Source organism: Oncorhynchus nerka, linkage group LG16, assembly GCF_034236695.1.
Source record: "Oncorhynchus nerka isolate Pitt River linkage group LG16, Oner_Uvic_2.0, whole genome shotgun sequence".
In the NCBI taxonomy this organism is placed as follows: domain Eukaryota; kingdom Metazoa; phylum Chordata; class Actinopteri; order Salmoniformes; family Salmonidae; genus Oncorhynchus; species Oncorhynchus nerka.
The window spans coordinates 5,752,402-5,764,592 of record NC_088411.1 but is presented as its reverse complement, the minus strand read 5'-3'; the positions used below and the strand labels follow the sequence as shown (position 1 = coordinate 5,764,592).

The 12,191-nt window shown below is 44.0% G+C and overlaps 1 protein-coding gene across 6 annotated transcripts in view; it reads right to left on the bottom strand.

Moving 5' to 3' along the window:
* The window catches only part of prodh2 (proline dehydrogenase 2), a 48,203-nt gene extending 36,499 nt beyond the window's left edge, over positions 1–11,704 (bottom strand). For 4 of the 6 annotated variants that reach the window (XM_065002362.1, XM_065002363.1, XM_065002366.1 and 1 more), the window contains exon 1: positions 11,615–11,704. In XM_065002362.1, coding sequence (XP_064858434.1) covers positions 11,615–11,617 — 3 coding nt within the window. In that variant the 5' untranslated portion in view covers positions 11,618–11,704. The remainder of the gene's footprint in view (positions 1–11,614) is intronic. The other 2 variants (XM_065002364.1, XM_065002365.1) reach the window with 1 other exon arrangement.
* Between the last annotated feature and the right edge of the window lie 487 nt (positions 11,705–12,191).

Sequence of the window (12,191 nt, the reverse complement as noted above, 5' to 3'; positions counted from 1 at the left end):
AGGGTGTTACGATACAGAGTCAATGTGTAGGCTATATACAGGGTATTACGGTACAGAGTCAATGTGGAGGATATATACAGGGAGTACCAGTACAGAGTCAATGGGGAGGCTGTATACAGGGTGTACCGGTACAGAGTCAATGTGGAGGCTATATACAGGGTGTTACGGTACAGAGTCAATGTGGAGGCTATATACAGGGTGTTACGGTAGAGTCAATGTGGAGGCTATATACAGGGTGTTACGGTACAGAGTCAATGTGGAGGCTATATACAGGGTGTTACGGTACAGAGTCAATGTGGAGGCTATATACAGGGTGTTACGGTACAGAGTCAATGTGGAGGCTATATACAGGGGGTACCGGTACAGAGTCAATGTGGAGGCTATATACAGGGTGTTACGATACAGAGTCAATGTGGAGGCTATATACAGGGTGTACTGGTACAGAGTCAATGTGGAGGCTATATACAGAGGGTACCAGTACAGAGTCAATGTGGAGGATATATACAGGGAGTACCAGTACAGAGTCAATGTGGAGGCTATATACAGGGTGTTACGGTAGAGTCAATGTGGAGGCTATATACAGGGTGTTACGGTACAGAGTCAATGTGGAGGCTATATACAGGGTGTTACGGTACAGAGTCAATGTGGAGGCTATATACAGGGTGTTACGTTACAGAGTCAATGTGGAGGCTATATACAGGGGGTACCGGTACAGAGTCAATGTGGAGGCTATATACAGGGTGTTACGATACAGAGTCAATGTGGAGGCTATATACAGGGTGTACTGGTACAGAGTCAATGTGGAGGCTATATACAGGGGATACCGGTACAGAGTCAATGTGGAGGAAATATACAGGGTGTTACGGTACAGAGTCAATGTGGAGGCTATATACAGGGTGTTACGGTACAGAGTCAATGTGGAGGCTATATACAGGGTGTTACGGTACAGAGTCAATGTGGAGGCTATATACAGGGTGTTACGGTACAGAGTCAATGTGGAGGCTATATACAGGGTGTTACGGTACAGAGTCAATGTGGAGGCTATATACAGGGTGTTACGGTACAGAGTCAATGTGGAGGCTATATACAGGGTGTTACGGTACAGAGTCAATGTGGAGGCTATATACAGGGTGTTAAGGTACAGAGTCAATGTGGAGGCTATATACAGGGTGTTACTGTACAGAGTCAATGTGGAGGCTATATACAGGGTGTTACGGTACAGAGTCAATGTGGAGGCTATATACAGGGTGTTACGGTACAGAGTCAATGTGGAGGCTATATACAGGGTGTTACGATAGAGTCAATGTGGAGGCTATATACAGGGTGTTACGGTACAGAGTCAATGTGGAGGCTATATACAGGGTGTTACGGTACAGAGTCAATGTGGAGGCTATATACAGGGTGTTACGTTACAGAGTCAATGTGGAGGCTATATACAGGGGGTACCGGTACAGAGTCAATGTGGAGGCTATATACAGGGTGTTACGATACAGAGTCAATGTGGAGGCTATATACAGGGTGTACTGGTACAGAGTCAATGTGGAGGCTATATACAGGGGATACCGGTACAGAGTCAATGTGGAGGCTATATACAGAGTGTACCAGTACAGAGTCAATGTGGAGGATATATACAGGGAGTACCAGTACAGAGTCAATGTGGAGGCTATATACAGGGTGTTACGGTAGAGTCAATGTGGAGGCTATATACAGGGTGTTACGGTACAGAGTCAATGTGGAGGCTATATACAGGGTGTTACGGTACAGAGTCAATGTGGAGGCTATATACAGGGTGTTACGTTACAGAGTCAATGTGGAGGCTATATACAGGGGTACCGGTACAGAGTCAATGTGGAGGCTATATACAGGGTGTTACGATACAGAGTCAATGTGGAGGCTATATACAGGGTGTACTGGTACAGAGTCAATGTGGAGGCTATATACAGGGGATACCGGTACAGAGTCAATGTGGAGGAAATATACAGAGGGTACCAGTACAGAGTCAATGTGGAGGATATATACAGGAGTACCAGTACAGAGTCAATGTGGAGGCTATATACAGGGTGTTACGGTAGAGTCAATGTGGAGGCTATATACAGGGTGTTACGGTACAGAGTCATTGTGGAGGCTATATACAGGGTGTTACGGTACAGAGTCAATGTGGAGGCTATATACAGGGTGTTACGTTACAGAGTCAATGTGGAGGCTATATACAGGGGTACCGGTACAGAGTCAATGTGGAGGCTATATACAGGGTGTTACGATACAGAGTCAATGTGGAGGCTATATACAGGGTGTACTGGTACAGAGTCAATGTGGAGGCTATATACAGGGATACCGGTACAGAGTCAATGTGGAGGCTATATACAGAGGGTACCAGTACAGAGTCAATGTGGAGGATATATACAGGGAGTACCAGTACAGAGTCAATGTGGAGGCTATATACAGGGTGTTACGGTACAGAGTCAATGTGTAGGCTATATACAGGGTATTACGGTACAGAGTCAATGTGGAGGATATATACAGGGAGTACCAGTACAGAGTCAATGGGGAGGCTGTATACAGGGTGTACCGGTACAGAGTCAATGTGGAGGCTATATACAGGGTGTTACGGTACAGAGTCAATGTGGAGGCTATATACAGGGTGTTACGGTAGAGTCAATGTGGAGGCTATATACAGGGTGTTACGGTACAGAGTCAATGTGGAGGCTATATACAGGGTGTTACGGTACAGAGTCAATGTGGAGGCTATATACAGGGTGTTACGGTACAGAGTCAATGTGGAGGCTATATACAGGGGTACCGGTACAGAGTCAATGTGGAGGCTATATACAGGGTGTTACGATACAGAGTCAATGTGGAGGCTATATACAGGGTGTACTGGTACAGAGTCAATGTGGAGGCTATATACAGGGGATACCGGTACAGAGTCAATGTGGAGGCTATATACAGAGGGTACCAGTACAGAGTCAATGTGGAGGATATATACAGGGAGTACCAGTACAGAGTCAATGTGGAGGCTATATACAGGGTGTTACGGTACAGAGTCAATGTGGAGGCTATATACAGGGTATTACGGTACAGAGTCAATGTGGAGGATATATACAGGCAGTACCAGTACAGAGTCAATGTGGAGGCTATATACAGGGTGTTACGGTACAGAGTCAATGTGGAGGCTATATACAGGGTGTTAAGGTACAGAGTCAATGTGGAGGCTATATACAGGGTGTTACTGTACAGAGTCAATGTGGAGGCTATATACAGGGTGTTACGGTACAGAGTCAATGTGGAGGCTATATACAGGGTGTTACGGTACAGAGTCAATGTGGAGGCTATATACAGGGTGTTACGATAGAGTCAATGTGGAGGCTATATACAGGGTGTTACGGTACAGAGTCAATGTGGAGGCTATATACAGGGTGTTACGGTACAGAGTCAATGTGGAGGCTATATACAGGGTGTTACGTTACAGAGTCAATGTGGAGGCTATATACAGGGGGTACCGGTACAGAGTCAATGTGGAGGCTATATACAGGGTGTTACGATACAGAGTCAATGTGGAGGCTATATACAGGGTGTACTGGTACAGAGTCAATGTGGAGGCTATATACAGGGGATACCGGTACAGAGTCAATGTGGAGGCTATATACAGAGTGTACCAGTACAGAGTCAATGTGGAGGATATATACAGGGAGTACCAGTACAGAGTCAATGTGGAGGCTATATACAGGGTGTTACGGTAGAGTCAATGTGGAGGCTATATACAGGGTGTTACGGTACAGAGTCAATGTGGAGGCTATATACAGGGTGTTACGGTACAGAGTCAATGTGGAGGCTATATACAGGGTGTTACGTTACAGAGTCAATGTGGAGGCTATATACAGGGGGTACCGGTACAGAGTCAATGTGGAGGCTATATACAGGGTGTTACGATACAGAGTCAATGTGGAGGCTATATACAGGGTGTACTGGTACAGAGTCAATGTGGAGGCTATATACAGGGGATACCGGTACAGAGTCAATGTGGAGGAAATATACAGAGGGTACCAGTACAGAGTCAATGTGGAGGATATATACAGGGAGTACCAGTACAGAGTCAATGTGGAGGCTATATACAGGGTGTTACGGTAGAGTCAATGTGGAGGCTATATACAGGGTGTTACGGTACAGAGTCATTGTGGAGGCTATATACAGGGTGTTACGGTACAGAGTCAATGTGGAGGCTATATACAGGGTGTTACGTTACAGAGTCAATGTGGAGGCTATATACAGGGGTACCGGTACAGAGTCAATGTGGAGGCTATATACAGGGTGTTACGATACAGAGTCAATGTGGAGGCTATATACAGGGTGTACTGGTACAGAGTCAATGTGGAGGCTATATACAGGGGATACCGGTACAGAGTCAATGTGGAGGCTATATACAGAGGGTACCAGTACAGAGTCAATGTGGAGGATATATACAGGAGTACCAGTACAGAGTCAATGTGGAGGCTATATACAGGGTGTTACGGTACAGAGTCAATGTGTAGGCTATATACAGGGTATTACGGTACAGAGTCAATGTGGAGGATATATACAGGGAGTACCAGTACAGAGTCAATGGGGAGGCTGTATACAGGGTGTACCGGTACAGAGTCAATGTGGAGGCTATATACAGGGTGTTACGGTACAGAGTCAATGTGGAGGCTATATACAGGGTGTTACGGTAGAGTCAATGTGGAGGCTATATACAGGGTGTTACGGTACAGAGTCAATGTGGAGGCTATATACAGGGTGTTACGGTACAGAGTCAATGTGGAGGCTATATACAGGGTGTTACGGTACAGAGTCAATGTGGAGGCTATATACAGGGGGTACCGGTACAGAGTCAATGTGGAGGCTATATACAGGGTGTTACGATACAGAGTCAATGTGGAGGCTATATACAGGGTGTACTGGTACAGAGTCAATGTGGAGGCTATATACAGGGGATACCGGTACAGAGTCAATGTGGAGGCTATATACAGAGGGTACCAGTACAGAGTCAATGTGGAGGATATATACAGGGAGTACCAGTACAGAGTCAATGTGGAGGCTATATACAGGGTGTTACGGTACAGAGTCAATGTGGAGGCTATATACAGGGTATTACGGTACAGAGTCAATGTGGAGGATATATACAGGCAGTACCAGTACAGAGTCAATGTGGAGGCTATATACAGGGTGTTACGGTACAGAGTCAATGTGGAGGCTATATACTGGGTGTTACGGTAGAGTCAATGTGGAGGCTATATACAGGGTGTTACGGTACAGAGTCAATGTGGAGGCTATATACAGGGTGTTACGGTACAGAGTCAATGTGGAGGCTATATACAGGGTGTACTGGTACAGAGTCAATGTGGAGGATATATACAGGGAGTACCAGTACAGAGTCAATGTGGAGGCTATATACAGGGTGTTACGGTAGAGTCAATGTGGAGGCTATATACAGGGTGTTACGGTACAGAGTCAATGTGGAGGCTATATACAGGGTGTTACGGTACAGAGTCAATGTGGAGGCTATATACAGGGTGTTACGTTACAGAGTCAATGTGGAGGCTATATACAGGGGGTACCGGTACAGAGTCAATGTGGAGGCTATATACAGGGTGTTACGATACAGAGTCAATGTGGAGGCTATATACAGGGTGTACTGGTACAGAGTCAATGTGGAGGCTATATACAGGGGATACCGGTACAGAGTCAATGTGGAGGAAATATACAGAGGGTACCAGTACAGAGTCAATGTGGAGGATATATACAGGGTGTTACGGTACAGAGTCAATGTGGAGGCTATATACAGGGTGTTACGGTAGAGTCAATGTGGAGGCTATATACAGGGTGTTACGGTACAGAGTCAATGTGGAGGCTATATACAGGGTGTTACGGTACAGAGTCAATGTGGAGGCTATATACAGGGTGTTACGTTACAGAGTCAATGTGGAGGCTATATACAGGGAGTACCGGTACAGAGTCAATGTGGAGGCTATATACAGGGTGTTACGATACAGAGTCAATGTGGAGGCTATATACAGGGTGTAATGGTACAGAGTCAATGTGGAGGCTATATACAGGGGATACCGGTACAGAGTCAATGTGGAGGCTATATACAGAGGGTACCAGTACAGAGTCAATGTGGAGGATATATACAGGGAGTACCAGTACAGAGTCAATGTGGAGGCTATATACAGGGTGTTATGGTACAGAGTCAATGTGTAGGCTATATACAGGGTATTACGGTACAGAGTCAATGTGGAGGATATATACAGGGAGTACCAGTACAGAGTCAATGGGGAGGCTGTATACAGGGTGTACCGGTACAGAGTCAATGTGGAGGCTATATACAGGGTGTTACGGTACAGAGTCAATGTGGAGGCTATATACAGGGTGTTACGGTAGAGTCAATGTGGAGGCTATATACAGGGTGTTACGGTACAGAGTCAATGTGGAGGCTATATACAGGGTGTTACGGTACAGAGTCAATGTGGAGGCTATATACAGGGTGTTACGGTACAGAGTCAATGTGGAGGCTATATACAGGGTGTACTGGTACAGAGTCAATGTGGAGGCTATATACAGGGGATACCGGTACAGAGTCAATGTGGAGGCTATATACAGAGGGTACCAGTACAGAGTCAATGTGGAGGATATATACAGGGAGTACCAGTACAGAGTCAATGTGGAGGCTATATACAGGGTGTTACGGTACAGAGTCAATGTGGAGGCTATATACAGGGTATTACGGTACAGAGTCAATGTGGAGGATATATACAGGGAGTACCAGTACAGAGTCAATGGGGAGGCTGTATACAGGGTGTACCGGTACAGAGTCAATGTGGAGACTATATACAGGGGGTTACGGTACAGAGTCAATGTGGAGGATATATACAGGGAGTACCAGTACAGAGTCAATGTGGAGACTATATACAGGGGGTACCGGTACAGAGTCAATGTGGAGGCTATATACAGGGGGTACCGTTGCGGGGGCACAGGTTAGTCGAGGTAATTGAGGTAACATGTACATGTAGGTAGAGTTAAAGTGACTATGCATAGATAATAAACAGAGAGTAGCAGCAGCGTAAAATAGGGTTCTGGGTAGCTCTTTGATTAGCTGTTCAGGAGTCTTATGGCTTGGGAATAAAAGCAGAAGCCTTTTGGATCTAGACTTGGCGCTCCAGTACCACTTGCCTTGCGGAAGCAGAGAGAACAGTCTATGACTAGGCTGGCTGGAGTTTTTGGCAATTTTTAGGGCCTTCCTCTGACACCATTACCTACCCACACCACCTGGGGGCGGCCCGTCGGGAAGTCCAGGATCCAGTTGCAGAGGGAGGTGTTTAGTCCCAGTGTCCTTAGCTTAGTGATGAGCATTGAGGGCACTATGGTGTTGAACACTGAGCTGTAGTCAATGAATAGCATTCTCACATAGGTGCTCCTTTGTCCAGGTGGGAAAGGGCAGTGTTGATTGCAATAGAGATTGCATCATCTGTGGATCTGTTAGGGCAGTTTGCAAATTGGAGTGGGTCTACCAGGAACTTCTGGGTTAGAGTCCCGCGCCTTGAAAGCGGCAGTTCTACCCTTTAGCTCAGTGCGGATGTTGCCTGTAATCCATGGCTTCTGGCTGGGGTATGTACATACGGTCACTGTGGGGATGATGTCATCGATGCACTTATTGATGAAGCCAGTGACTGATGTGGTGTACTCCTCAATGCCATAGGAAGAATCACGGAACATAATCCAGTCTGTGCTAGCAAAACAGTCCTGTAAGTTAGCATCTGCTTTGTCTGACCACTTTCTTATTTACCGAGTCACTGGTGCATCCTGCTTCAGTTTTTATTTGTAAGCCGTATGGAAGGACCACCAGGGAGCAGGCTGTGCCCACTGATTGTAGCCCAGGCCAGCATGTTGGTACAGGGGATCAGAGGCAGTTAAGCACACCTGGCGGCACTAATCACCTATTCTCTTCCTCCTACATAAGATATACGGGAGAACCAGTGGTGCATCCTGCTTCAGTTGTTATTTGTAAGCAGTGTGGAAGGACCACCAGGGAGCTCGTGCTAAAAGGACATGTTGATTCTCCAAACGGAGGACTTACTTGACAGACGAGAGGCGAAAGGAACGGACTAACTCTTGGGAATGGCAAACACGGATTCTCTCCACCACCAGAAATGTAGCTCTCCACGAACGTATAGTTAAGACGGTGACACACGTTATAGTTCAGTTACTTTGTTTTCCTAATTACTTTAAAGAAGATGTGTGTTATCCTTTTGAGATCATCCTTGGTTGTGGGAGAAGAAAAGATACCTCCATTGAGAACTTTGTTCTATGTTCTGCTCCCGACTCGTGTATTCCACCTTTCCGCAACAGACAAAAAAATACTTGGTCCGCTCACAGCAGGATTCAGGAGGATAGAATTATGGTCAGATTTCCCAAATGGGGGGCGAGAGAAAGCTTTGTGCAAGTCTCTGTGTGTGGAGTAAAGGTGGTCTAGATTTTTTTCCCCCTCTGGTTGCACATTTAACATGCTGGTAGAAATGAGGTAAAAATGATTTAAGTTTCCCTGCATTAAAGTCCCCGAGCGCTGCCTCTGGATGAGCGTTTTTCTGTTTGCTTATGGCGGAATACAGTCTTAGTGCCAGCATCGGTCTGTGGTGGTATGTAGACAGCTACAAAAAATACAGATAAACTCTCCAGGTAGATATTGTGGTCTACAGCTTATCATTATATACTATACCTTAGGTGAGCAAAACCTTGAGACTTCCTTAGATTGCATGCACCAGCTGTTGTTTACAAAATACATAGACCACCAACCCTTATCTTACCAGAGGCCGCTGTTCTATCCTGCCGAAAAAGCTTAAAACCCACCAGCTGTATGTTCTTAATGTCATCGTTCAGCCACGACTCGGTGAAACATAAGATATTACAGTTTTTAATGTCCCGTTGGTAGGATATACGTGCTGGTAGCTCCTCTATTTTATTATCCAATGATTGTACTTTGGCTAATAGGACCGATCACCATTGGCAGATTACCCACTCGTCGTTGGATCCTGACAAGGCACCCCAATCTTCATCCCCGATATCTCGGTCTCTTTCTCCTGCAAATGATGGGGATGAGGGCCTTGTCGGGGGTCTGTAGTAAATCTTTCCCATCCAACACTTTAAAGAAAAGGTATTCCTCCAGTACGGGGTGAGTAATCGCTGTCCTGATATCTAGAAGATCTTTTCAGTCATAAGACACAGTGGCAGAAACATTATGTACAAATAAGTTACAAATAACGCACACAAAAAAAAACACACAATAGCACAATTGGTTAGGAGATCGTAAAACGGCACCCATCTCCTTGCGCCGCTCCAGAATCTTGCATAAATGTTGAGATCTGGAGACTGAGACAGCCATTGCATATGGTTTTCATGCCCATCAAACCATTCAGTGACTACTCGTGCCCTGTGGATGGGCCAATTGTCATCCGCTCCCATCAGGATAGAGATGATTTACCACAGGTTGAATGTGATCACTCAGAATGACTGTGTATTTACTGATATTTCCTTTGCCCACTAAGAGGTTGAGTGGACCTAAACCATGACAGGAAAATCCACCCCATACCATAACAGAGCCAAACGAACCCTCATTTACTCAAGTGTTGCCCTTATCTTGTCAGTTACTTGTAGATTTCTCTGTTCAATATTACTTACCCTTCCATTTCTTGACCAATTGTCTGGGACAGGGACGTTGTTTCGATGTGCCAATTCATAGGCAAGATCTCTGCATTTGAGGCTACAAAGACCATGAAACTGGTCTGCGAAATTCGTGATATGTTTAGCAAGCTCATACTCCATGTCATCAGATAAGACCTGTGCTACTCTATCATAGCCTCTCTTTCACACAGGTACTTGTTCTTTACATTTTTTGTCAATGTACCTCTTCAGTGTCAGTCTGTTTTTTCAACCCTTGCTTCTGCTCAAATGGGTTTCTTCTTCTCTCATTTCCTTGGCTGCTCTGTCAAGAACCTCGAGAGGGGCTCGACCCCTGCTTGCTTTACATTTGTATACATGGGGCATGATGTCTGCTCTGTAACAATAATGCAGTTTTGCATTCATATGTATGACACATTGGAAAATTACTATGCATATTATGCATAAAACTGACGATGGAATCAAAGCAAACATACCCCAAAGCAAACATTTTGACTAGATTAGCCCACATAGCTGCAAATATGCACTTTCATGCTAGGTTTAGGGCACACATGTCCAACTCATCCCATGGAGTGTCTGCAGGAACTCCCCTCAGACACTAGGCCCTGCATGGAACGAGTTTGACACCCCTGATTTACGGCGTCATATTGTAGCTTATAGAGACCCCAATTGATGTATAAAATAATCTTCTACTTTGGTTTACATGAAACCTATAACAAATGAATTGGACTTTGTGAAATCTGTTTTTTTGGACCTAGGTTGCTAACCACCATTTTCTATGTGGTTTCTTCCTTCACAGACTTCAAATGAAATGATTACCTCTTCCTAAATATTTGCGTATGGTTTCCGAGAAACAAGGTGTGGCTCAACTAACCGTTTGGATCAACTTACCCCACTTTCCCCTACTCTGTGTGTCTCCATTCTCTCCCTCCTTATACTGTCCTCCCCTTCAGCCCTCTGCTGTAAATTCCCATGAACACTATTTAAGTGATGCTGACTTACTAAGAAGTATTACTCCAATGTATGACATGTTTGTGGTTTTTGTTGCATCATTTTGCTGATTCGCAGCAGTAAGATTGCACTTGAACATCAGGCGAGTAATAAGATAAAACCTGATGTCCATATACTGTACATAGTAGTGAGTGTTGGACTGCAAAAAGACAATTTTATCGTTGTGGAGTAAACCACACGACACCATGTCCAGATGAAGGAGAAACTGTTTTCTAAATTGTTAACAGTGTAACCTGCACTGTTTCTGTAGGGGAGACCGGGGACAGTTGTAACGCATTTTGGAGTTTATTCAAATTATATTTATTCTAACACTGTTTGATGTAGAGAGTTGTACATTTCACAAAGGCAACTTACATTTATTTGCCTGCTAACTATTAATATAGTTTAAACACCTGTGCTAAATTTGGAATTTTTACATTTCTGTCTTAATCCGAAAAGTCCTGATGTTACAAATGACCCCAATAGCAGGGTTATTAGTGATGCTATATGGTACAGTTGCAACACTTGAACATAAAAAAAATATTAACATTAATTCAGCAATGTTATGATTTGAAACTTATATGTGGATGAAAACACACTAAATTGAAAAAAACATTTTAAAAACACTTTTAGGCATGTCACTCAGTAGAAAAATGCATATTTTGTATAACAGTAGTACTCAAACAAAATGTAAGAATTTGACATTTTTACGAGGTATTATCTTAGTTGCACTGCCACAGTTGATTTAAAGGGAAATTTGATATGTGAATGTCTACATACTATAAAATTTTATTTTTAATAAAACCAATATCAATATTGTATCAATAAAATGCAAATCTAAATAAATATATATATTTTTTTTATATGTGCCCATTGCTAATTAAGACCAAAACAGAAAAAGCAAAGGAACCCTTACCATATGTCCAGAGTACACGGTCTGTCACCAGTCGATTGACACATTTCATCTAGAGGGAGGTTCTATGGGGTGGACACAAACGTGTTGTACCATTTATTGGGTAACTAGCCAGTTAATGAGTGGCTAACTTGAGTAAACATCAGGTTCACCTCGGCGAGCACAAATAATTGGTGTCAAGTCCACGTTGGATCCAAATTGTAATTGTCAAGCCCTTTGAAATCAGTGTCAAGCCCACGATGGATCCCAAAGTATCAGCAAAACCTTACAAATCAATGGTTGTAGAGGTACTGTCAAGCCCACGTTGGATCCTAAGTATCGGCAATACCTTTACAAATCAATTGAAGTAGTAGTTCCATCTCAGACAGGCAAGTGAAAGATTTCAGAGCTTTTAATGAATTAAAACAGCACTAGTCTCTCTGCTGAGGAGTAACCCCAATGAAATTGACATCCACTGGTTTTCGATGAAGATAAATGCTTTTCTCAAAGTGCATTGTTACTCCAGTTATTAACCACAAAAGTAACTAAAAGTTGCAATCTGTGATTGCTACATGCAATTTTTGTACATTGATCAAATTGA